The sequence below is a fragment of the Colias philodice genome, chromosome 8 (genome assembly GCF_061535455.1).
Source record: "Colias philodice isolate Cphi_HAF_F1 chromosome 8, ilColPhil1 Martin Lab GWU primary, whole genome shotgun sequence".
Classification (NCBI taxonomy): domain Eukaryota; kingdom Metazoa; phylum Arthropoda; class Insecta; order Lepidoptera; family Pieridae; genus Colias; species Colias philodice.
In genome coordinates this window covers 2,135,445-2,158,564 of record NC_143093.1, presented here as the reverse complement: position 1 = coordinate 2,158,564, position 23,120 = coordinate 2,135,445, and the positions used below count along the sequence as shown (strand labels likewise).

At 34.8% G+C, this 23,120-nt stretch overlaps 5 protein-coding genes and 3 long non-coding RNA genes across 8 annotated transcripts; 4 read left to right on the top strand and 4 right to left on the bottom strand.

Annotated features, from left to right (window-relative positions):
- The first annotated feature begins 2,017 nt into the window (after positions 1 to 2,017).
- Positions 2,018 to 2,961, top strand: LOC149486340 (uncharacterized). The gene is made up of 3 exons (XM_089697792.1): positions 2,018 to 2,102; positions 2,344 to 2,580; positions 2,790 to 2,961. Exons 1-3 carry the CDS (start codon positions 2,018 to 2,020, stop codon positions 2,942 to 2,944), a joined length of 477 nt encoding a protein of 158 aa, XP_089553918.1. The 3' UTR covers positions 2,945 to 2,961.
- A 338-nt stretch (positions 2,962 to 3,299) lies between these two features.
- LOC149486338 (uncharacterized) lies at positions 3,300 to 9,802 on the top strand. The gene is made up of 3 exons (XM_089697757.1): positions 3,300 to 3,621; positions 7,591 to 7,829; positions 9,521 to 9,802. The coding sequence occupies exons 1-3, from the start codon at positions 3,545 to 3,547 to the stop codon at positions 9,784 to 9,786; spliced, it is 582 nt and encodes a 193-aa protein (XP_089553883.1). The 5' UTR covers positions 3,300 to 3,544; the 3' UTR covers positions 9,787 to 9,802.
- LOC149486339 (uncharacterized) lies at positions 8,061 to 9,341 on the bottom strand. The gene has a single exon (XM_089697963.1). It carries the CDS (start codon positions 9,292 to 9,294, stop codon positions 8,179 to 8,181), a length of 1,116 nt encoding a protein of 371 aa, XP_089554089.1. The 5' UTR covers positions 9,295 to 9,341; the 3' UTR covers positions 8,061 to 8,178.
- A 646-nt stretch (positions 9,803 to 10,448) lies between the features above and the next one.
- LOC149486337 (uncharacterized) lies at positions 10,449 to 11,486 on the bottom strand. The gene is made up of 4 exons (XM_089697791.1): positions 11,405 to 11,486; positions 10,918 to 11,041; positions 10,686 to 10,712; positions 10,449 to 10,563 (listed from the first exon to the last, which is right to left on the bottom strand). Exons 1-4 carry the CDS (start codon positions 11,484 to 11,486, stop codon positions 10,449 to 10,451), a joined length of 348 nt encoding a protein of 115 aa, XP_089553917.1.
- Positions 11,487 to 13,253: 1,767 nt separating this feature from the next.
- Positions 13,254 to 14,674, bottom strand: LOC149486336 (uncharacterized). The gene is made up of 4 exons (XM_089697774.1): positions 14,539 to 14,674; positions 14,283 to 14,401; positions 13,879 to 14,033; positions 13,254 to 13,422 (listed from the first exon to the last, which is right to left on the bottom strand). Exons 1-4 carry the CDS (start codon positions 14,672 to 14,674, stop codon positions 13,254 to 13,256), a joined length of 579 nt encoding a protein of 192 aa, XP_089553900.1.
- Positions 14,675 to 15,373: 699 nt separating this feature from the next.
- LOC149486335 (uncharacterized) lies at positions 15,374 to 16,725 on the top strand. Its single transcript, XR_016315924.1, has 2 exons — positions 15,374 to 16,193; positions 16,444 to 16,725. It is a non-coding gene; the product is annotated as an uncharacterized LOC149486335 (long non-coding RNA).
- Positions 16,726 to 18,644: 1,919 nt separating this feature from the next.
- On the top strand, positions 18,645 to 19,568 carry LOC149486334 (uncharacterized). The gene is made up of 4 exons (XR_016315917.1): positions 18,645 to 18,839; positions 18,967 to 19,038; positions 19,157 to 19,236; positions 19,341 to 19,568. It is a non-coding gene; the product is annotated as an uncharacterized LOC149486334 (long non-coding RNA).
- LOC149486333 (uncharacterized) lies at positions 19,551 to 19,932 on the bottom strand. Its single transcript, XR_016315919.1, has 2 exons — positions 19,789 to 19,932; positions 19,551 to 19,692 (listed from the first exon to the last, which is right to left on the bottom strand). It is a non-coding gene; the product is annotated as an uncharacterized LOC149486333 (long non-coding RNA).
- Positions 19,933 to 23,120: the final 3,188 nt, after the last annotated feature.

Here is a 23,120-nt window from a genome sequence, read left to right as displayed (position 1 = left end):
GCGCGCGAAGACACTAATTCATAATTTATGGCTAACTCTCTTTTACTCTATGACATTATCACTTAATCCTATAAGTAACAGATTCATAATATCTCAGTTATTCGTAACAATAGCAGCGATAAGCCGTTGATGTATTATTTTGTGTTGCAATTAGTACATACGTGGCGTTTTACGCATTATTTGCGTGATGGTTATTTCGGAGAGGACGGTAACCATTGCTTGTTAGGTTTCTTGCTAAATATACAAGCATTATATTATGAGACACATGAAGAGTTGATTCTTGTAAATAAAAATTTCGGTACAGCAGGATAAATGGGCCTACAATGCTAAAATCTTCGTCGTATTTTATCAACAATGTCGTAATTTTATATGTTTAGAATCTTAATCTATAAAATACTAAACACCCAACACCTAAATTTTAGATAAATGCTTCAACATATTATGCTAAAAACTTACATTCCCTTTTTCAGTATATAATTAATAGTAATCAGTATTATATTAAAATTTCAGTATTAATAACAAAGCCGCATAAATAAAACTATAAACACGCACACACAGTGTTATTGTAATAACAGCGAAATTAGAGTTTATTTCTGGTATTTGAAAAAAAAATTGTTCGAATTACTTCTATCATCAACAAAAAATAATACCTACCCATACCCATTTAGTCTGTAGTATGTGAAAAGGCGATACAAAACATTATATCATTACTAATCTCCATTCAAGGAAGTCTATGGCCGTCGACCCAAGTAGTTTTTACTGTAATAAAATTACGGCCGACTCCTGTATGCACATTCCATGTAATTCTGAATTCCGATACTGCATTAACATAATTTTAATTTTTATTTACGGAATACATAAAATTAATACTGATAATTACCATACGCCCTTATTGTTTTTACGTAAATTATTATGCAAGCAATATAGCGTTTGCAACGTTGTTCGTTTGACAATGTGTCTTGGTACGGGGTTGTTATGGTAGGGGGGTATTGTAGCGATCGAAAGGGCCGATAGCACGCGCGCCACACTATCCATACTCCCTACTGTGAATTCTCTTACAAAGACCTAGCTATTATCTAGACTAGATCGTTTAAAAGGTAAACATATGAAGAGCGGATTCTTTATTAGATTTAATTTCATGCTTTCCTTTATTAGGATTAGTAGATTGAGCTTTACGCACTCAAATATCTCGTCCCTTCTTGATATACTCATATACCTATCTACATTTTAATCTTCAAATATTTCATATAGGTCCTCTTACCTCTATATCAATTTTGATTGACTGTGCCCTTTCTTTTTTTTTTTTAAAGTGGGGAAATCTTGCATAGATACCCACGGCCTCCGGGGAAGGGGCCGTGGGTTATGTGGGATTCCTACCGACCAAAACCCCACTGTGTTCCGTCAAGCCGCATCAACGACGGGGCCACGGGTATGGTTGATTGACTATGCCCTAGTGTTGTGTTGTGGAAAAAATAGGCTGCATCGCCACAAGCTTTCAATTCAAACACACAAAAACATATGTCTATTCGTAATACATCTGTGGCTCATTTCCATAAAGCTGCTGAATAAGCGTGAAATGCATTATTTCGGTCTATCTATTCGCAGGGACAATTAACGATTTTCGTCATGTATCCAATCAACGACTCACGTTTCTATTGTTAATTATCTTATCTCCCGCTTGCCATAACTTACCGTTCTCAGAATAATTCGGAACACCTGGGTACCTTCACAATTGGTGTGTTTAATTCCAATGAGCTTCTGTTTTCTTCAAGTAAGTAAAACTAAATTAATTGAATGAATTATAGTGTAAATGTTTACTTCTAATTTAAAATTTCAAAATCAGTCTCTTCTACGTAATTTAATATAAGAACAATTCAATAAATTAAAAGTGTTTATGAGGAACCCCAGTTGTTAGGACTATCAAAATATACGAGGCAATTATTTTAAACTAATTGCTCGATGTTATTGTGAAAAAAACCAATAGTTATTTTGTTTCATATACGTAGTTGCATGAAACATGAAAGCAGTCACATTGGCTGTTATTTTTATACAATTGTGTGGAAATGTAAAATTTTCACTTGGTTATTTAGTAGGTGCGGGCTGTAAGTATAATTTATTACCGTTAATTCAAATTTATTTATAAAATTCCTGGATAAATAATTTGTGATACAATTGATACAGAACCTAATACAATTCTTAAGCATATTCCAGTAATTCACACTAGAATATTAAGGTGCAAATTGCCCTTGTCCTAAATAAGGCTGATCGTGCGCTCCATCGATCAATAAGAAATTGTGGAATACAAAACATATATATATATACACTATTAATTTTTTGCCATAGTAAACGTCCGCTTCGCCCAAATGCTGCACACAGACACCAAGTACCAATTACTTCGAGAAGAAATGATTAAGGCCAATACACACAATCTGGTCTACCACTGCAGAGCTGATAAGAGCGACTGCGATGCAGCGCTAGCCAAGATGAGGTATAAAGCCAGCAAACACTTCTACGCTTTGTCCAAGGCTGTGGTGGATTATGTGAAGAATAAACGGCAGGCAAGACCTACTGGATATGTTGGTAAGATATAATAGTGATAGCTGCTATAAAATTGCGTAATTAGTAGATTTATTGATCTAAGTAGGGAATTATAAATAATCTTGTATATTCGTATTAAAAAAATAACATTACAATTTATTGTAAATGTACTCCATCCGTCGTAAATGAAGTACCTACCTACTTGTATAATTGGTTTACTTTGGACATGTTCAATGATCTTTTTTTTTCAGGTACAGCCACATTCTGCCAAGACAACGTTTGTGTGCCAGACACAGACCCTCCCATCGTGTATGGAGGCTGCTATACCCTCATTTCGTGTGGCGGCAACCAGACTTGGCATCTCGATCCTGTGGTATACAAAAAGAAGAGAGGGCGCTTGTATTAAGTGAAATAAAAATTCAAAGTTCAAACTGTTTTCTTACTTTTTTCCAATTTCCTTCTCAACTTACTTTGTTGCATTTTATAAAAGCTTGTAACGAGAGCTGCAGTCGTGAATGAGAATCCTGTATTCACAGGTATTCAAAATATAGACGTAAATAATAAAATTAAACTTCAACTTATTATTATCTACAACCCTAACCTCAATTTTAAACTTCGAGAGTGGAAGTGTTATGTTATATATACCTAAGTCTTTAAAACATGACTCAAGGATACCTTCCTAATTAAATTCAAATCATTCAACTTACATACATAATTAGAATTATATTTTTGTGCCGAAAAGTATGCGTATTTATTTAAAAAAAGCAAACCCAGAAAATACATCACCATCCCGTCCGAAATCTAAACTTTCTACAAACTTCATTTCGTCCGGTATTGCACGATTCAGGATTACAATCAAGTATCGTGACACGAAAAACAAAAGGCAAGACCACCTGTTGTATTGTCGAGGAACAATGCGCGGTTTTATTGTTACTAGTATCTAGATAAATCGTTTATAAGACTGCTCACCAGATGTTCGCGTTAATCGTAAAATGATTTGGTGAAAATGTGGCTGCGCTTCGTCGGCTTCGCTTTCTTCTGTGCTGTGCAGGCTGAGATCAGGAGTAGCTTGATCTTTAATAAGTGAGTACTATGTTATGTAACGCTGATAATGAAGAATGTTACTAGGTATGCCAAATCCCTTGAAATTGTGTCTCAGTAAAGCCTGTATGTATACAAATACACTAGTTTTTGTCGTATTCAAAAATACCAAGTAGTTTTGATTTTATACGCATTCAAAGTTTCGAAAAATATCGAGTCCCGCTAAAGTCACGTGACCGCTTGTGACGTCACGTCACAACGCGCCGCGCGGCCGCGCTCCCACGCTTAGTATCAAGTCGGCAGCGCTGTAGTAGGTGTTATAGCTTGCGCAGTATTTTGATGGGTTTTCGTCCGCAAATTTCGTTAATAGTCCAATAATAGTAATTATTATTCGTTTAATAAAATAACAGTCATGCCAAAGTTTCATCTTTATTTTTAATAGTTTCTCAAAATATTCTATACGATTGCGTTTTTGCACTGCTGATCTCTGACGTTTATCTTCATTTTCCTGCTAACATTTGAATTTGTGTGGAACTATACCCTGTTTTTGTTTAATTCTTCCCCCGACCAACTTATATTTTAGTATAGTTCTCCATATCATTCTCAACTTAAAACAAGAAAAAATCTTACTAGCCATCTACCTATACTAGCCCATACGAGCAGAGCAGAAGCACAGTCTAGTATATATTAAAACTTGTATAGAAAACAAAGGATAACGCAAAACAGCTGCAATGTTCTCAAAATATTTTTTATTTTATTTTCTTTATTGGAAAACATACAGAGACAAAGACAGAGATATATAAAACAAAAAAAATCTTATTAACTAAAAATACATGAAAATGCCTCCTTATAGTGTTTTCACTGTGAACATATAATATTATTTTTGCCAACACCCAGCAGTAGGAAAGACAAGGAAAAAACCACAAAAGACAATCGTTGATTAATATTTTCATGCGTACATAAAGACGGAGGTAAATAGGTCTACGTATTTGCAAAATCTTTACATATTAACATTCTTATATGTTCAATAGCAATTTTTTTACATTCATTTTGTTAGACGAAGAGGAACAAGAAAACATATCAAATCATTCATATAGGTATTATAAAAACTAGACATTCTGTGAAGAGGCACACGAAGACCCATATTGGTTCTGGCGGTTGGTATATGAAATAAGTCTTTTGAGCGTGTTGATCTGGATGGGATGCGATAATTTATTAAGCTAAGAAGTTCTGAACAGGCTATTTCTCCTACGCAGATTTGTAATATGTAATTATAATATGTAGTACTATGTAAGAACACGGAAAATTCTGACACCAAAGGCTTCACACCTCTGACCATTTTTTGTTTACGTCCTTTGCAACTATAAAAAACAACTTATCCAGCGAATTGGTAGTTGTATTTTTACATTAAGGAACAACACATGATTTTCTGGTATTTGGATTGGACATTTTTAAAAGTATTTAATTATAATTTCGACGGCACGGCATGTGGCACGGGCGCGCGATCGCTAGCGGACCACAGAGTACTTTTATATATATGCTAGCGGACTGAGTGAGCCAGATTGAGCGTGTTGTGGTGTGACGTCACACCATCACCGGGCGTTTACAACTTGTTTTACTTCTAAATCGGAAACTAATTGACGTATCGAAGTAATTTTTTCACTAGTATTTTTTATTTTTGACAGAGAATATGGAGTGCTAATAATCAAAATTAGTGAACATTCTCCATTGTAAGGACTACTATGACGCCGATCTACGTATTTGTTTCGCGATGTTTCTACGCTTGGTCATCCTTAGGCTTTCCTTTTTTAATGAACAATAGGAAAGCGCTTCACTACGACCTCGCCTCCTGGGGAGTGAATATACAGGGTGTCCCAAAAAGTAGTGATGAACGGAAGCTGGGAGGTAGAGGACCTAGAGAGCTATCCGAATCACCCCCATGTATGTTATGCGATTTTTCGTATTTTCGGAGTTATGACATTTTTTTCAATTTTTCATCTATCGCTGAGTACGATGAGATTTTTATTTATGGTGACGTGACTTATTGCGCTAGATGCTTGATTTTTTTTTGTGTGGTAAGCTGAAAGATAGGCCAATTCAGTATGGTAACATTTACTATCGTTAGATCTTCGAATGGAATAAAAAAAGAATTAAATGCCAAGAAAGATAAAATTACCCAGTATGTTCACAACTTCAAGGGCCCATAAAAAAATAAAATCACATAAAAAAAGTTTTCCATTTGGCTTTTAAAAACTCGCTCTATCTATCAGGTAGCTACCCTAAAAATTTCATTTTATTATTCAGAAGGCTTCAATCGAAAAATTGAAATCTAAATGTGGTAAGTGCAAAAATTTTATTAACATGATGATCATTAAAACCAAATTAAAACCCATAAATAGGTGTTTAATTACCAGAAATTTTTAAAATAACCCCGCTGTTGCTCAATGCAAGTGCGACATCACCGTAAAAAGTTGTCTTTTAAATGTCTGAATGCCCTTTTATCATTTTTAATGGTTTCTTCTGCTACTATGAATTTCCGGGTTATTTCGTCCAAATTGTAGCATTCTCTCAAGTAGCCGAGGTCTTTTTAGTATCCCCATTGAAACAAATCAATGGGGTTTAGGTCGAGGGACCGTGCAGGCCAGGCTTTAAGGCAGGCGTCACCAGCGCATGCGCAGGCTGCAACGACCAATCCATCTTTCAGGGTATCTTTGCCCTTTAGCCTGGCCTCGACGGTCCCCGGACATAAACCCTATTGATTTTTTTCCGTGGGGATACTACAAAGACGAGAGACTGCCACAATTTGAACGAAATAACCTGGAAATTCATAGTAGCAGAAGAAACCATTAAAAATGATAAAAGGGCATTCAGACATTTAAAAGACAACTTTTTACGGTGATGTCGCACTTGCACTGAGCAATAGCGGGGTCATTTTAAAAATTTCTTGTAATTAAACACCTTGTTATTGGTTTTAATTTGTTTTTATTAATCATCATGTTAATTCAATTTTTGCACTTACCTCATTTAGATTTCAATTTTTCGATTGAAGCCTTCTGAATAATAAAATGAAATTTTCAGGGTAGCTACCTGATAGATAGAGCAAGTTTTTAAAAGCCAAATGGAAAACTTTTTTTATGTGATTTTATTTTTTTACGGGCCCTTGAAGTGGAGAACATACTGGGTAATTTTATCTTTCTTGGCATTTTAATTCTTTTTTTTATTCCATTCAAAGATCTAACGATAGTAAATGTTACCATACTGAATTGGCCTATCTTTCAGCTTAGCACACAAAAAAAATCAAGCACCTTCCGCAATAATTGACGTCACCATGAGTGAAAATATCACCGTACTCGGCGATAGGTGAAAAATTGAAAAAAACGTCATAACTCCGAAAATACGAAAAATCGCATAACATACATGGGGGTGATTCGGATAGCCCTTTAGGTCCTCTACCTCCCAGCTTCCGTTCATCACTACTTTTTGGGACACCCTGTATAGTTTAAGATGTAGCGCGCTTCCTTACTAACCTGTTCACTCTTCTCGTGAAGAACACAAATTCAGGAAGCGTGTACCAGTTCCTCGCCGTTTAAAAAAAAGAATGTAGATATATTCCTAAACGATCTTTTTTATTCTAGTTGATTAGTCTGGTTATAAAATCCATACTAATATTATAAATGCGAAAGTAACTCTGTCTGTCTGTCTGTCTGTTACTCAATCACGCCTAAACTACTGAACCAATTTTCATGAAATTTGGTATGGAGATATTTTGATACCCGAGAAAGGACATAGGCTACTTTTTATCCCGGGAAAATGACGCAATCCCAAAAATCCCACGGGAACGGGAACTATGCGGGTTTTTCTTTGACTGCGCGGGCGAAGCCGCGGGCGGAAACCTAGTTGGTTATAAAACTCTTCTTTATCATTAGACATTCTTAATTAAGATATGTTTTGATTTGTCACCAACCTGTTATCATGTAAATTGTCCACATTCACATGTTATCAATCCCACAGGCTACTAAACGTAAAACCAGTAGGAGCTCAAATTGCCAAGAGTTTCGTACCCCTTACGGAGTTGCCTCCACCTCGCATCCGCCATGGTTCTGGAAGACGCCATCTTGAAGACGAATGCAGTAAAGCACCACAATGGAAGGAAGTTAACGAAGGCGGGAAAGTAGATATACTTGGCGATTACTATGACGATAGAGTTGCTAAAACCGTCGCTACTGTTATAATACCGGATCATATAGATTGTAAGTAATTTAATAAGACTATTACCTATATTTGTATAAAACATTTATTGCGCTATTAGGCTATAATTCGATTCAATCTGAATGTAATAGCAGGATTGCAATAATTGGAGGTTTATTATATTTTATTGTAAAGTTCTATACTATACTCTATCTGCTTATACATAAGGTATAAAAAATGTCATAATTGAGATTCAAGACAAAGTTCGAAAACCAGTATATTTAACACTTAATATTTTATTTATTTCTTTAATTCAGGCAACATATGTAGTTACAGTTAAAGGTCTTAATATAACTTAAAAACTACGGCCCATATGAACTTAAAACTACTTAAATACTAAATTAATACACGCTATGTCTTCGGCGTGTGACGCGATTCCGGGGGGCCGGGTATCCGTCCGCGGAAGCGGCGAAACACAACTCCCTGCGGCCAAAACCCTTCGTCCATGTAGACGCTTAGCTTGGCGGTCGGTACTCTCACCACGAAGGAGTTGAAGCTCACTTTATGGCGAGACTCCAGCCGTTCCACTCGCAGACTCAAACCTGTCTTCGCATGCAAGTACTCGACAACATCTTCAGTCTTGGTACAGTAGTGCACACGAGACACGTAGAGCGGCGTCGTCGGCACCTCTGCGCGCATCCGCAAGTTTGGATCCCTCGTTGCGGTGCCACACTTGTTCTGACGAGTCAGCTTCCTTTTCCTCTGGACTTTTGTGAAGCCATCCTCGTCGACGCCCTTCGTTTTTGAAGGTAAACTTTTCCGCACGGGTGCGTTTACTCCTTTTGTTGGTTTGGGGGTCGCAGTCATTTTTGCGGCTGCGGCGGCGTAGTCACGTTGAGGAGCAGCTGGCAACGTGACATGCGATGTCTTCTCCGGGGGAGAGGTAACGGGAGCGGGGCGCGGGGCATCACTCGGGTCATCGGCGGTCGGCGACACGTCAACATCAGCAGTTAAAATGCCGACGCATGCATTTTGCGCTCCGCGCCGTGCATTCACATATGACGGCACGGGTGACCTACATATTGCATGCGCATCGCGATACGTTGCTAACTCGACTCGTAAATCGGAGATGGTCTTCTCTGAAGCCTCCAACTTGGTGTGTACCTCGGCCAGACTCGCCTTAAGGAATGTGATGTCCTTAAGGAGCCTCGTAACATCGACGTGGTCGAATCTCACCGGTGGAAGTTTATGCAACTCCTTTGCGACGAAATCGGGCACATCATCGGGATCAGTCACCTTCAATAGGCTGATGATATCCTGTATGCATTTTTCACCCCCGTTCCTGCGGCGTGACGGCATCGTGGCAATCTTGTCCAGCGTTTGGTAGAGTAGCACCTTGCCACTGCTAATTTCCTCCTCGTTAAAGTTAGTTTTGCAGATTTGCATGATGCTAACCTCGTCCATTGTATCGATGGCATTTTGGATGAACGCCAACAGCTCATTTACAATGAGTGTTTTACAACTCATTATAAAAGTTCATGCAGCGGCAAAGCCGCGCGTGGCGCGAATTGTTATTCCTTACTGTGCTAGCACTAATCACGTCCGATTCCGAACGCGTATAGCTTTGTTGTATAGTAAATTTGTTTACTGCACTATTAAAAAAATCCTTCCTCTCTTTGAGCCTACCGTTCACCTTCTTATACTTTTCTATTACGTTCAACTGTTTTAACTAATGCTACATAATTTGTTACAGATAAGCATTTCCAAGTGACGACCCCAGTGCCGTACCTCACAGTGGGTCCCATAGAAGCCATAGGTTACCACCCTAGTACCATAAAATCAGACCATCCAAGCGAGTGTGAGAAGATCTACCAGGACCACATAGCTGATCAGTATTCAGATGAGACCACAGACTATTCAGAAGAATCTCTGGAAATGGCCAGAATGCCGCTCTTCCCGACGAATGTTCGAGAATCTATTGAGGAACGATTTGCTCATATGTACGATGATATGCGATAATTTTAATAAATAAATTTTGGTACTTTTTTACTTAATAATGTTTTTTATTGTATCCTACTACTATGTACGTACACTAAACATAACATGATAACCATACATTAACTTACTATCTTTCGAAGAACTGACCAAAGTTCCTTACCTTTCACTCGACTTAAAAAATATCTATTTAGAGATCTTACCTATAGTTACCTATTAGTAGGTACACACATTTAAATATAGACCTTATTAACAACTTACTTCTAAAGCTGAACGCTAAAAATGGTATTTGATTAAAAAGTACAAATATTTGTAAAACCTATTAAATAAATGTTATATTTTTAACCGACTTCAAAAAAAGGAGGAGGTTATCAATTCGGTCGGTATATTTTTTTATTTGTAAATATGTAGTAGATAATTAATAATTTTAAATGTGTTTTAGTGATTTAATATGTTTCAAATAAGAATATAACTTCAGTATTGCAAACGATGAGGTTCCATGATTCAGCAGAAAAAATCTCTCGCTGGCCCGATAGTTTTCCTTATTCCTATTACGTGTGATGCATGAATTTAATTAAAAAATATATATTTATATGACCAAATAAATCATTTTCAGTTCTTCATTTAATAATATTTATTAATATAATAAACTTATCTAGGTAGATATAATAATTGTCTGCATTTCCTCAAACTGGTCCAGCTTGTAAATTAAATTTATTAGGTAATTTAACATCTTTATCCTTTTCGTCTAATATTTCTTCTGTCTCATCATCGTCGAAGTCATCCATATCCAACGGATTTCTAGAAAAAAAAGTAAATATTATTCAAGCAACAATTATTCAGAACTGAACTGAACATCAATTTGCTAATTGATTTTTTTTTCTTGCTTTCATGTCGCTACGAATATTGAAAATTACACTTACTTATTCCAGTCTATTTTGTGCCTCTTCCTGTAAAAAATCAAAATACATATTGTTACAATCCTCTGTGTTTCGTTTACGTATACATATAATCATTTACGTAACTTTTTTGAGCAATATAACTTCAAAAAACTTAGTTAAAATTAATGATATTTCGCCACCTTCCGTTAAAAAAATTCTTAGATGTTGTGACATAATAAAACATATATTCAAAATCTAAATAGATTTTACTGACCTATTGGTAGCAATGTAGTCTTGGTCCATATATTCCTCAGACACTTCAACAGACAGCGGCTGACCTCTGTGATCTTGGAGGATACCGAAATATCGTGGCGCTCGGGAAACCGTGAATAGGAGACCTGCAAATATGAGCAATACAGTTAAACCAAGTGAAAACATACTCCTTTAAGGAGTAGTTTAGTTTAAGGAGTATTACGTAGTTTTTTTTTTTTGAAAATGTTAAGGTTATAGACAAGTAATAATGAATTTAATTACTACTAATTTGACAATATTTCATATAAAATGTACTTTATGAATCGTTTAACTATATTTTATTCACATAATATACTGAAATAATAGTAAATATGGCGTTTTATGTAATTGCTAAGAGTATAACAAAAGTATTACAAAAACTTGATCGACTAAAAAAGCAACTCAGGCGCAAAATATAGCGACGATAAAAAGTTATTTCATTTTTGGAATTAAAAATAAAGTATACTTACTATCATCAAAAGCCCATATGCCTCTGATTGCAATTATTAATACTATAAAAAACATCTCCAACGTTATGCACTTTTCAGTCATTTTAACTCTTTACTGTAGCTTATAACCGGAACATATTTTGTAAATGCTCAAACTAGATTGCCTTTTCGAAAACGTGTTAGGAATAAAGTGTTGCCTAATTGAAAACGAAATGTTTAGAAAAACAAACAGTGTTTGCTTTAATTATATCGATCAGGAAACAAACTTCGACACGTGATTAATATCCTAAACCGTTTCACGTGAACTTAAGAATTTTTTTCAACATTTCTCAGAAATTGTATAAATGATTTATTTACTAAGTTTATACAATAGTGCGGTGGAGAAATCGCTAAATCACAGGCTGAATATATAGATACAATATCTGCGCTCAGGGATTGAGAATTTTTCAGGAACAAGCAAAAATGAAGAGGGTATAGTTACTAGCAAAAAAAAATTCGACTTAATAACAATTAATAGCAATATGTGTCTAGTAAAAAAAAGATAGGGAGCAATATCAATTCTTTGAAATTAAACGACTAAAACGGAGCAATGGTATGAGGAGTGTTTTTTTAGGCTAATATGGCATCGCTATAATTAATTTACGACTTTGGGTGGAGATAAGGTTTTAACACTTCCAATCACAGACTACAAAACGAATTCTTCTTCTTGTCTTTAATGAAATTAAATTTAATTGTCTCTACAATATTATTAAAAAGCTTAAAACAAAGATGTACTTATATATGCTTAATATTCAAACAGAAAAGATAGTTGATTTTTAATGATTTTCACTGTTTTATGGCATAAGTAGATTTCTAATTTATGTATAATCGATAAGCACATTTAGGACGTCAGACATCAGCCATAGATTTTATTGTTGTTTTAAATTAATTATGTGTGACCGCCTCCTTGGTACAGCGGTTGACGCGTGGGCGTAGCATCAAGGGGTCCTGGGTTCGATTCCCGGTGGAGACGAAGAAAAAATAATGTCTCGGTCCGGTAGGACACAGAAGGCTGATCACCTACTTGTCCCTAAAGAAAATCGATCAGTGAAACAGATGTATAATTCATCTGCCCCTTACCCCACTAGGGGACATGGGACTTCACTTACTACACTTATAAATTAATTACAGACACACTGCAACCTACTTCAGTTTGTACTAAATTCGTTCTAACGTACCCGGGATACAAATATTATGGTAGAATATTATATTGCCAATGTTTCTTGGCAATGAAGTAGCTAATAGAAACAAAATTTTTAAATTCTATAGAGTATTTTTTGAGTTATACAGGGTGTCCCACCGTCGGTATTCTAAGCTCAATGGAGGTTATAGTTTTGCATACGCTGAGTACGTAAAAAATACTTATAAAATTTCAGATGCATTTTTTTTTTTTTTCAAATAGATGAATTCTTAAAACTCTTTGTGTACACCCATAACAAGCAAACCGCCCAACTTTGCCACCCGCACGTGAACTATCGTTTAAGATTATATTTTCATAGACAAAATGCTCACATTAGCGAAGCGTTATATGCCGGCTGCGTGAAGCTAGAGAAGAAAACATGAATGAAAGGAAAAATTTAGCAAAAAAATTTTGGCGTAATTTTGTTGTTTAAGTATTTTTACGTGATCAGTGGATGCAAGACTACAAGTCGCTTCGCGCTTAGTATACCGATAGTGGGACACCCTGTATAAAGGAACAAAAGTTTCTAGATTATACGTAGCCTATTCGAGTGCATTTGATTAACCGAGTAGATTATAAACGCTGTTAAAACAGAAGTAGGATAAATAACTCTAATAAAACACAAATTTATAATTTTAAACTTTATTTCAACTATCTATAGAACAAATTCCCTTCACCACCCCAAAGCCTCCTGCCGCCATAACCGATCAACTCTTGTCGTATAGAGTTATATTTCTTAAAGAAAAGCTTCTTTAATATACGCTTTCTTCGCTTATCTTCCTTCAAGCAAGATTCCAGTTTGTCCATGCAGACGTCCTCTCTGGAAATATATATATAAAAAAATCATTAATACCTACTTATGGAGAAAACAAAGGTTTTGAATGAAAATATTTAATCCATTTGAAGTGAAACTTCTTTAGGCGCGATGAGAGTACCTAAACATGGCAGTACCGTCACGTCATAGAGTAAGGCGATCATTTTGCTATCTTTGAATCTTGCTAAAGAAATTTCACTTCTGACACATGTGATCGGCACACACGATCTTTTTTTTTTCAAGTAAATAGGTACAAGACATTTTATAAGTTTATGATAGTTTCTATAGCTTACAATATTCTAATCCGCGGGAGAAAACTTTAGTCGTTACAAGTGTTGTGTTAAAATAAGTGTTATTTTAAAATGTAATAAAGAATTAAACGGAAAATTTTATATCACATAAATTCGAAATGATTTTTCATGATGGCAACTGCTTGATGATGAAAAAAATAAAATAACAAACTTGTAATTCTGATCCAAAAGTAACTTGATGGGTTCTGTTTTAGTATATTTATCCGGAAGGCGGGAACCCGGCGGCATTTTGGATAGCTCCTTCATTATCCCCATTATTGTGTTCTCTAATTGAGCTAATTTTGGCACCATTAGACGTTTAATAACCTGAAGTATAATAATTATTTCCAAATACATTTGAAGAGAAGTAAGAGCTCTCTTGTTTTAATTCCTAATTTTTTGTACGAAGATGACAAACATTAAGAACGATAAATGGTTAAAATCAGTCCAGTAGTTTCGAAGCTTATTTGGTACAAACAAATAAAACACCTTTTCTTGTTATAACATTGGTATTGGTATATAAAGTACATATTGGTGAGAATATAATTATTCTTAAAAAAATTATGTAAACGTTACCTTTCCACACTTATTACCAGTCTTGCAAGGCGTTTGGAATCTTCTTCCGAGGTCCATGTTTGGTAAATTTTGAATTTGAGTTATAACATTTGATAAAGTGCCTACAGCAGAGTTTTGTACTGAAACCAATTTCTGAGATTTACTTTCAAAATATAGATATAATTTCATATTTTCATAATGAATATTTTAATAAATCAGTTCTCTGGCCATATAAATATTATGTGCCTAGAAAAGGCTGAAAAAACTCTTGCCTTACCCATCTTTTGTCGTTTCGTTTTACCAGTCCTAGCAATATCAGGCTTATTAGATTCATCTGAATTTTTAGCACAAACGACTGTCGTAAAGAAAACTACGACTAATACATTTTTCCACAAATCGGTCTGTAATTTCATTGTAACAATAACCAAATGCCCTAATACTCTCGGTTAGCACCCTTCTTCCATTGTTCGTTTCAAGCAGGATGTTTACTAAACCTAGGCTTTATCGTTAAATAATCACACGTTATTAGTTACATCGATGTTTACAAATTATGTGAGCAGTACCTACCTACCTTGCAATAACTAGCCTTGAAGGAATCGAAGCTAAAATAAACTTAACAGTTTTTTTCGAAGTTCAGGTTCTATTTTTAATTTGCCTTTTTTCCCACTAATCCCACTGTATCGTAAAACAATTTTCTAGACAAGTAAGTAACAGGAAAATTTTAACAAAATACAGGAAAAATTTAGCTGTTCGGGAAATCTGTGAAAAATGAATAAAAAAGATACTGAAACTGAAACATCTACAAAAATACAATCATCATCATCATCAGCCCACTGCTAGGGCACGCCGCACGAGCTTCATAATATGAAGCCACAATTCACCACGCTAGCCAAGTGCAGGTTGGCGGATATCACATATCGTCGAACAATTGATTCTTCGACCTGCCGGTTTCCTCACAAATTTTCCACCAATGCAAATTATTTATTTTATTATTAATTATAAAATAAATAAAACCTGTGCATATATAGGACCTTAAAGGACCTAACAGAGACCTATCGATTAAGGTCATTTTCGACCCAAAATTCCATTGATGGGGTGCTAAATTTGCATACCAGTGCAAACTTAGCACCCCATCTATGGAATTTTGGGTCGAAAATGACCTTGATCGTTAGGTCCCCGTTAGGTCCTTTAAGGTCCACCAATTTTTTCGTTAGGTCCCCTTTAGTTTTTTTTTAAATATTTTTTTAAATTTTAGGTATAAAAAAATTACACTTTAGCACCCCATCCATAGAATTTTGGGTCAAAAATGACCTTAATCTATAGGTCTTCGTTAGGTCCTATAAGGTCCCACAATTTTTTCGTTAGGTCCCCTTTAGTTTTTTTTTAAATATTTTTTTTTTAATTTTGGGTATAAAAAAATTACACTTTAGCACCTCATCCATATCAAAATTGGCGAATTTTATCAAAATCGTATTCTTTACCGTTAGGTCCGTATAGGTCCATCATTGAAATTGTTAAATTATTTATTTTATTAAAATCTATATATTTATAAGAAAGTCGTGTTAGTTACTCCACTTATAACTCAAGAACGGCTGAACCGATTTAGCTGAAAATTGGCAGGGAGGTAGTTTAGAGCCAGGAGAAGGATATAGGATACTAAATATGTACCACGGGCGAAGCCGGGGCACTAGTTATAAAATAATTGAAACCTGCGCATGCGCCTTAGAGCATTAAGACATGCGCACATCATACATAAACAGCGCGAAATTTAAATTGGTATCGTTTCATTTATTAAATCAATAAATAAATCTATACTAGTCACGTCTGGTTCGAAAGATGAGACTGGCTTTTTATTTCGAAAATTTATTTGGCAACACTTAACAGTTAACTGTCATTAAAACCTGAGTTGTTGATGTGTCAAAGCTTGTCAAAGTGATTTTATTTTCTGCGATTTTAGCTTAGGATTTTAGTGATTTCTAATAATTGAAAACTGAGTTGAAAACATGACGAAAACTTTAAACTATGATTAATAAATTTAAAAAGAAACAATTTGAAAGAGATGTAGTTTTCAAGGAAAAACACACAGTGTGACTTGATATTTTGATACTTTTCATCTTGATTGCATTGCACATTATATGATTTGTTTAATATTATTATTATTATTTTGCATGGATGATACCAGTAATCCAGTTATAAACTATTAAAGCAACAATATAAAATTGAACGATCTGTCCGTTCAAAATGTTTAAAGACACAAAATCAGTATCTCAACGAGATTTCTTCTATGACCGAACCATGTTATTCATGTTGAAGAGCAGTACAAAAAAAACAAGATGGAATAACTGCAGAAATGGAAGAGTTAATGATGTCAGAGATAATGATAGTGATTCTTATTCTTTATTCGCGGCTGAACGCGGCTTTTAGATTTAATATGATTATATTGATTAAACAAAATTTAATTGTATTTTATTATGTTTTTTATTACTTTCACTAGCTGTTCTTTTTTTTATCTGTATCAGATAACTGTACCAGATTACATATATATAATATTATATAGATGAAGAGTTTGTAGAGGTTGTTAATCTCTCAAAAAAACAAAGCTCGTAATAATAAATTAAAGTATCAAAACTTTATTTCCAACTATAACCTAAGTTACCATTAGGTTACCTTAATATGATGATTTTTTGAATTTGCCGCCTTTTCCAGTCTTATCTTTCGTTAGCCGGACTATCACCACAGTATCACCATATTTCCTACAGTATGGCGACGAATGTACTTGTGCAGAGAAACGGAGGGGAACTGGCGGGGGGTCGGGCGACGCGGGCCGCTTAATGCAATCACGCTGAGTTTGCATTAACTATCGCGAAAGGACGACGCAGTCGTATTTTTTGTGTAATAATTTTATTATACATAGGTACTTACATATTCTATTATGGCGCGCAAAAACTGTTCCGTTTACGGATGTAAATCTACATTGAAATCCCAGAAGGAAACAATATTTCAGAAAGATTGTATTAATAATTGTATCTGTTGAATTAAAATCAAAGCTATGTATATGTTGTCCTCATTATTTTCTAATCAGTTGTACATCCCAATGCGAATGCATTACTTCTTAAATGGTATAATATACAATTAAGAACATCCAAAAATAAAGTGTCCACGTAAATAATATTTAGCAGTGCAATATCTGTAATTATATATTTATGAACAAATGATTACATCAGATTTAATAATCGCAATTATTTTGAATGTACATATGAATAAATGATTTCATCATAATATTAATAATCACAATTGTTTTATTTCCCATTTGTTGCAACCCTAGCGTATTTTCGTGTGGCAGCGTAAGTACCTACGCTGGCGGCGGCATCGCGCGACATCAAAGGCGTTTCCTTACTGTAGGAAATAATATTGTAATACTGTGCTATCACTATCATTATTATATTATACATAGTATAAAACAAAGTCGCTTTCTCTGTCCCTATGTCCCTTTGTACGCTTAAATCTTTGAAACTACGCAACGGATTTTGATGCAGTTTCTTTTAATAGATAGAGTGATTCAAGAGGAAGGTTTATATGTATAATAACATCCATTAAATAGTGGAGAAGTACTGCTATTTTTGAGGTTTCTAATGTGATGTCGTAAAAAATTACCAGCCTTACTTATAAAAACTGACTGATCTGTTGCATAAACACCTCTCAGTTAAATAACTCTCAACTCCGTAAACAATGATTAAAATAATCTTAGGTACTTATAAACCTATCTCAGCAGTCTCTCAACTAAGTTACGTCAATATATGTATTTTTTTCTAGTAACATTATCGAAATAAAACCCGCTATTCACGTAAAACTTGACTAAAAATGTACTTTTTGACAAATATGAATGGTAGACTTTATTTTGTATGACGTTTAACGGTTTAACTGACAGGATATTGATAACTTTCAAATTTCAAACATTTGTACAGATTTGAGATTTTTGATAAATTCAAATTCAGTTTTAATTTAAAATGAGTTCAATGATCAATAAACGTTCTCGTTCGACGAATTGGAGTGAGGAGGATAAGGTACGTAATGTACACAAGAAATCTAATAGAATGTACTTATTTCCTTACATGTTTTAATGCTTATTAATAAATATATATTGCTCTTTAGAAAGTGCTTCGAAAATAATTAGTGCTCGAGCGAGCACATATTATATTAGAGAATAAGGATACGTCGACTAATACAAATACAGCAAAAAAACTTGCATGGGAAGATGTTTTGTCTTGGTTATTTTAGTTTTACTTATTCTAACAGTTTCTTGTATTTAATAAATTGTTACAGTGTAATAACATTATTATTGTATTTATATTTCAGTTATAATATCATTTCACTCCATAAAAAATACAAAATCAGTGGAGGAATTTGAAGAAAGCTAAGGCTTCGGAACACAAATTTAGAACGGCAAGAAACATGACAGGCGGGGGACCTCCGCCACCAAGTCCTCCGCCTGAAGATCAAGAGCTTATAGCAGCTCTTCCTAATGAGTTTGTGGTTGATAACAATCCTTTCGATAGCGATGCAACACATGGCCAACAGGTTTATATTTTTTACATTTTCTACTGCTATTATTCCTTAATTTGGAATATCCATTAAGGGATAATAGCGCTATGCATATATAGTTTTTTATTGTGAGATTGAGTAATTATATTTTATATATTTATAGGAAGTTACTAAGGAGTCTGCTGATGATACATTGAAATTGAATGAAAATGATGAAAGCACTGCACATGCATAGGTAATCATATTATATAATAATTTGTATAATATTTTTATCAGTTATGTTATACAAAAATATCAGTATTATAAATAAAATTTATATTATTTTAAAATAATTATTATTTTTTTATTTTTAGCCTGAATTGCCAAATTTCTCCACTGAATTGCCACGTATAAATCCTACACATCATATTTTCAAAGCTAAACCAAAAAAAACGTAAGTATGTAATGTTGAAAATAGAATTTCATGAAATTTCCTGTGCTTATTGTTCAGCTGTGATTTATGTGAAATAATGTTTAATGTTTATGTTATTTTTACAGTGGGAAATCAAATTCCAATTACGAGCATCAATTATTCCTCCTTGCAAAAAAAAGCAGGGAGGAATTAATGAAGCAACAACAAGAGTTGCATCTATTAAGAATAGAGCAAGAGAGGGAGCTTCACCTATTAAGAATAGAACAAGAGAGGGAGCTTCACGAGAAGAAGCTCCAAATACTTGCATTAGAGGAGGAATATTTAAAAAAAATAAATTTTGAAAAATAATAAAATATGGTTTTTATTGATTAAAATAAGTTTCAATATAAATGGCCCTGTTTATATTTTCGTCTTCATCTTCTATATTATCAGGGATAGTTGGATCGATTAATAATTGATTTTCAAGGCCTGAAGGATCTAGAAAAATACAAAATAAAGAATTAAAATATGCTTATTTTTTATGTATTGGCATTATTAAATATACTTTGTTTACATATTAGTTTGCACAAATACCTTGATTTAAAATAGACTCATTAAAGAGTATTGCTAAATTGTGCAAAACTGCACAAGCAACAATAGTGGTCTTGATCACTTGCAGAGACCCTCGCATTGTTTCGTTGAGTATGCGGAATCTTTGCTTCCACACCCCAAAGCAACGCTCTATACTCTGTCCATTATATTATTTGCTTTTTGACAGCTTCACGCCTATGTTTAATTGTATTGTCTATGTTAAAATGTCATACAAATAATTATCGTACTTCATGGACAGGTCCCGCCCACTTAGTGATGCCTACACAGAATTATTCAATGATGGGTCGATAGATTAAAATAATCGATAGAAATACTCTGTAAATATATCCGATACAGAAAAACTCTTCTATTATGTTATATAATTTAAACGTAAAGACAACCAAATTGTAAGATAGAAACCAATAAATAATAAAATATTAGTTTAGTTTAGTTTTAACATACAATGCATAGATATGTGGTCTTATTATTACATATCTTATTAGTACGTTTACGTTGTAATTATTATTTACGTACCTGATTCGATTTATGATAATATTTTGAATTTATAATTGAAATGGTATCACAATCGATAATCTTTTGAACATCACTTCTGGTATCACCCGTCGAGCTGTCAAAAAGCAATTCTTATAGTGGACAGACTATACAGTATTCCTCGTTCGTATGTGACTCAGGTTGTACCTTTCTTCTGCCTGTGTCCTTGGTCTTAATATTGGTGTTAGAAGATGCGAAGTACAAGGATACCCGCTATCTCCAATCAGCTTCCCATGAAATTCATTCTCCTCAAACCTCCGCTTTATTGAGCTTTCTCTATATATGCGGGAATCATGTGTACTTCCTCTCCAGTGACACACAATATCGCAGATTTTAAGGTCAGAGTCACATACTACCTGTAATTATTGTCATCAATATTATTATAAATTAGAAACACATAATAGCACACATAACAATGAAAATTTATTACTTTAAAGGCTAAACTGTACATTATAGGGCGTGGAGTTGAGAGTCGTAATTTTTTTTGTGGTTAGCTATTGTCCTATGGAACCTAAATCTGAAATTTCACAGCGCGAAAACTTTTTGTTTTTGAGTCACGAATTTTTGAAAATCGGAAAATTTTACTCCATTTTATCTTTGAAACGCGAACTTACTGTTATGACAGTGTCAAATTGACCTACAGCGATTGTCAAACGCGTTTCATTTCAGGTAAAACATTTCTATCTAACAAAAAAAATATTATAATTTAAATTTTATTTATGAAATTTGTATATTTTTTAACAACAACATTAAAAATAATTATTATTAAGTATAGTTTTTGTAAAATAGATTAAATAAAATAAAATTATTAATATTCGCAATTTATAATTTAACAAAAATATTAATCGAAGTGTCTAGTAGTCCGCTAAACGGATGAATAAAATAAATTAGTCGTCCGATTACCGGATGAATAAAATAATTTAATCGTCCGATTATTCGGATTACTAGATAACCTTTTAACACTAAAGCTAGTTGGGTTGGACTAAAGCAAAGGGGGCGCAGGACTTTTGATGGAGTTGGTGTCATTTTAACACCTATTTATTATTGTTTTATCGTAAAGATAACGATAATATAAGCATGTTTTATAGGAACAACTTTTCTCTAAAATCAAAAATGGCGGAGATATTCACCCTCAATTCGTTAGGTTAGGTTTAGGTTAGGTTAGCCTTTAGGTTAGGTTAGGTTAGGTTAGGTTTCTTAAAAAAAAACTACACAGAAATAGGAGCCCCGCGAAGCGGGGCTCCGTCGACGCGCAAAAAAAAATCAAGTTAGGTTAGGTTAGCCGTTAGGTTAGGTTAGGTTAGGTTTCTTAAAAAAAAAAACTACACAGAAATAGGAGCCCCGCGAAGCGGGGCTCCGTCGACGCGCAAAAAAAAAATCTAGTTTAGGTTAGGTTAGCCGTTAGGTTAGGTTAGGTTAGGTTTCTTTAAAAAAAAAACTACACAGAAATAGGAGCCCCGCGAAGCGGGGCTCCGTCGACGCGCAAAAAAAAATCAAATACCTACGTGTGCCCTCCTCCCCCCACAAAAAACCTATAATACGTGCGGCAGTTCTCTAAAGAAACCCCGATAACCTAACTATATAAGTTAGACTTAGATAAATAGATGTTATCGGACGATTAAATTATTTTATTCATCCGGTAATCGGACGACTAATTTATTTTATTCATCCGTTTAGCGGACGACTAGCGCTGTCCAATATTAATTGTACGCTTTGTACCGTGGAACAAAACAATAACGACGTCATTTTCAGTTACCGTTCGTTTGCCACCTTTCAGTCGAGATCGTTTCGTGCGTACTCCTGTTAAGCCCTAAAACTGTACAAAACTATTAAACTTTTACTTTTAGCATACAAATAGGTAGCGAGGAGCGAAGCGACGAGCGTGTTAGGTTAACATTTGAACTGCCGCACGAGCCGAGCGAGCGAAGCGAGCGTGCCGCGGCAGCGGCCGGCGAGTGCCAGAAGCGACTTTAGGGCGATTCCCACTCAAACAAAAAAAAAAACTACAGGTCATACTAATGTCTATTACATTAAATCTGTCATATTTCAAATCAAAGAGCTAATGCAATATTACTAGTATTGAAAACTATTATTGTAAAGTAATAATTAATATTAATTGCTTCAGATCAATGTGGAACTGGAAAAAAATACCTAAAGCAAAGGGGGCGCAGGACTTAGAAAATTTTTGATGGAGTTGGTATCATTATAACACCTATTTATTATTGTTTTATCGTAAAGATTACGCTAATAAAAGCATGTTTTGTTGGGGCAACTTTTCTCTAAACTTGATAATTACCAAGATACATGACGGATTGTAAAATGTAAATTTTTTCAATGATGGAATATTATGTATTCAATATTAAGCTGCGAAAGTCCGAATCTAGCTAAAAAACGTTACGCTAAAATAAGCATTGCATTATCATAAGACTTGCCACAGAACCGAAGCTGTCAACCCCGAATTCCACGTGGTCTTGTTTGCCCTACCCCTAGAGTGTATGTAAAAAGCCGGAGGCGCGGAGGGAGAGCAGCCCTCGCCCGCCGTGACAAAGCTAGGGAGACGTGCGGAGCGGAGCGGCTGAGGCTGGTCGCCGAAGGCGACCAATAAGCTGAAGCTGCGAAGTGGAGTACGGGCGACCGTGCTTTGTCACGCAAGGGCGGAAGGGCTGCACTTCCCGTAGCGCCGGAGCTAAGGCAGTGTCTGAGACAATATAAAAAAGACATGAGGAGATAGGGAAAGGGTTAGGTTAGGTTTTATCATCAATCTTTGAGGGCGAATATCTCGG

Excerpts from the sequence above, each read along its gene's own strand:
- LOC149486339 (XM_089697963.1), bottom strand. The coding sequence starts at position 9,294 with ATGAGTTGTAAAACACTCATTGTAAATGAGCTGTTGGCGTTCATCCAA.
- LOC149486338 (XM_089697757.1), top strand. The coding sequence starts at position 3,545 with ATGTGGCTGCGCTTCGTCGGCTTCGCTTTCTTCTGTGCTGTGCAGGCT. Across the intron at positions 3,622-7,590 it reads AGTAGCTTGATCTTTAATAA|GCTACTAAACGTAAAACCAG; the intron begins GTGAGTACTATG and ends TCAATCCCACAG. Across the intron at positions 7,830-9,520 it reads AATACCGGATCATATAGATT|ATAAGCATTTCCAAGTGACG; the intron begins GTAAGTAATTTA and ends AATTTGTTACAG.
- LOC149486337 (XM_089697791.1), bottom strand. The coding sequence starts at position 11,486 with ATGACTGAAAAGTGCATAACGTTGGAGATGTTTTTTATAGTATTAATA. Across the intron at positions 11,042-11,404 it reads CATATGGGCTTTTGATGATA|GTCTCCTATTCACGGTTTCC; the intron begins GTAAGTATACTT and ends TCATATTTGCAG. Across the intron at positions 10,564-10,685 it reads CACAAAATAGACTGGAATAA|AAATCCGTTGGATATGGATG; the intron begins GTAAGTGTAATT and ends TTTTTTTTCTAG.
- LOC149486336 (XM_089697774.1), bottom strand. The coding sequence starts at position 14,674 with ATGAAATTACAGACCGATTTGTGGAAAAATGTATTAGTCGTAGTTTTC. Across the intron at positions 14,034-14,282 it reads CTGGTAATAAGTGTGGAAAG|GTTATTAAACGTCTAATGGT; the intron begins GTAACGTTTACA and ends ATTATACTTCAG. Across the intron at positions 13,423-13,878 it reads CTTTTGGATCAGAATTACAA|AGAGGACGTCTGCATGGACA; the intron begins GTTTGTTATTTT and ends ATATATTTCCAG.
- LOC149486340 (XM_089697792.1), top strand. The coding sequence starts at position 2,018 with ATGAAAGCAGTCACATTGGCTGTTATTTTTATACAATTGTGTGGAAAT. Across the intron at positions 2,103-2,343 it reads TTATTTAGTAGGTGCGGGCT|TAAACGTCCGCTTCGCCCAA; the intron begins GTAAGTATAATT and ends TTTTTGCCATAG. Across the intron at positions 2,581-2,789 it reads AAGACCTACTGGATATGTTG|GTACAGCCACATTCTGCCAA; the intron begins GTAAGATATAAT and ends TTTTTTTTTCAG.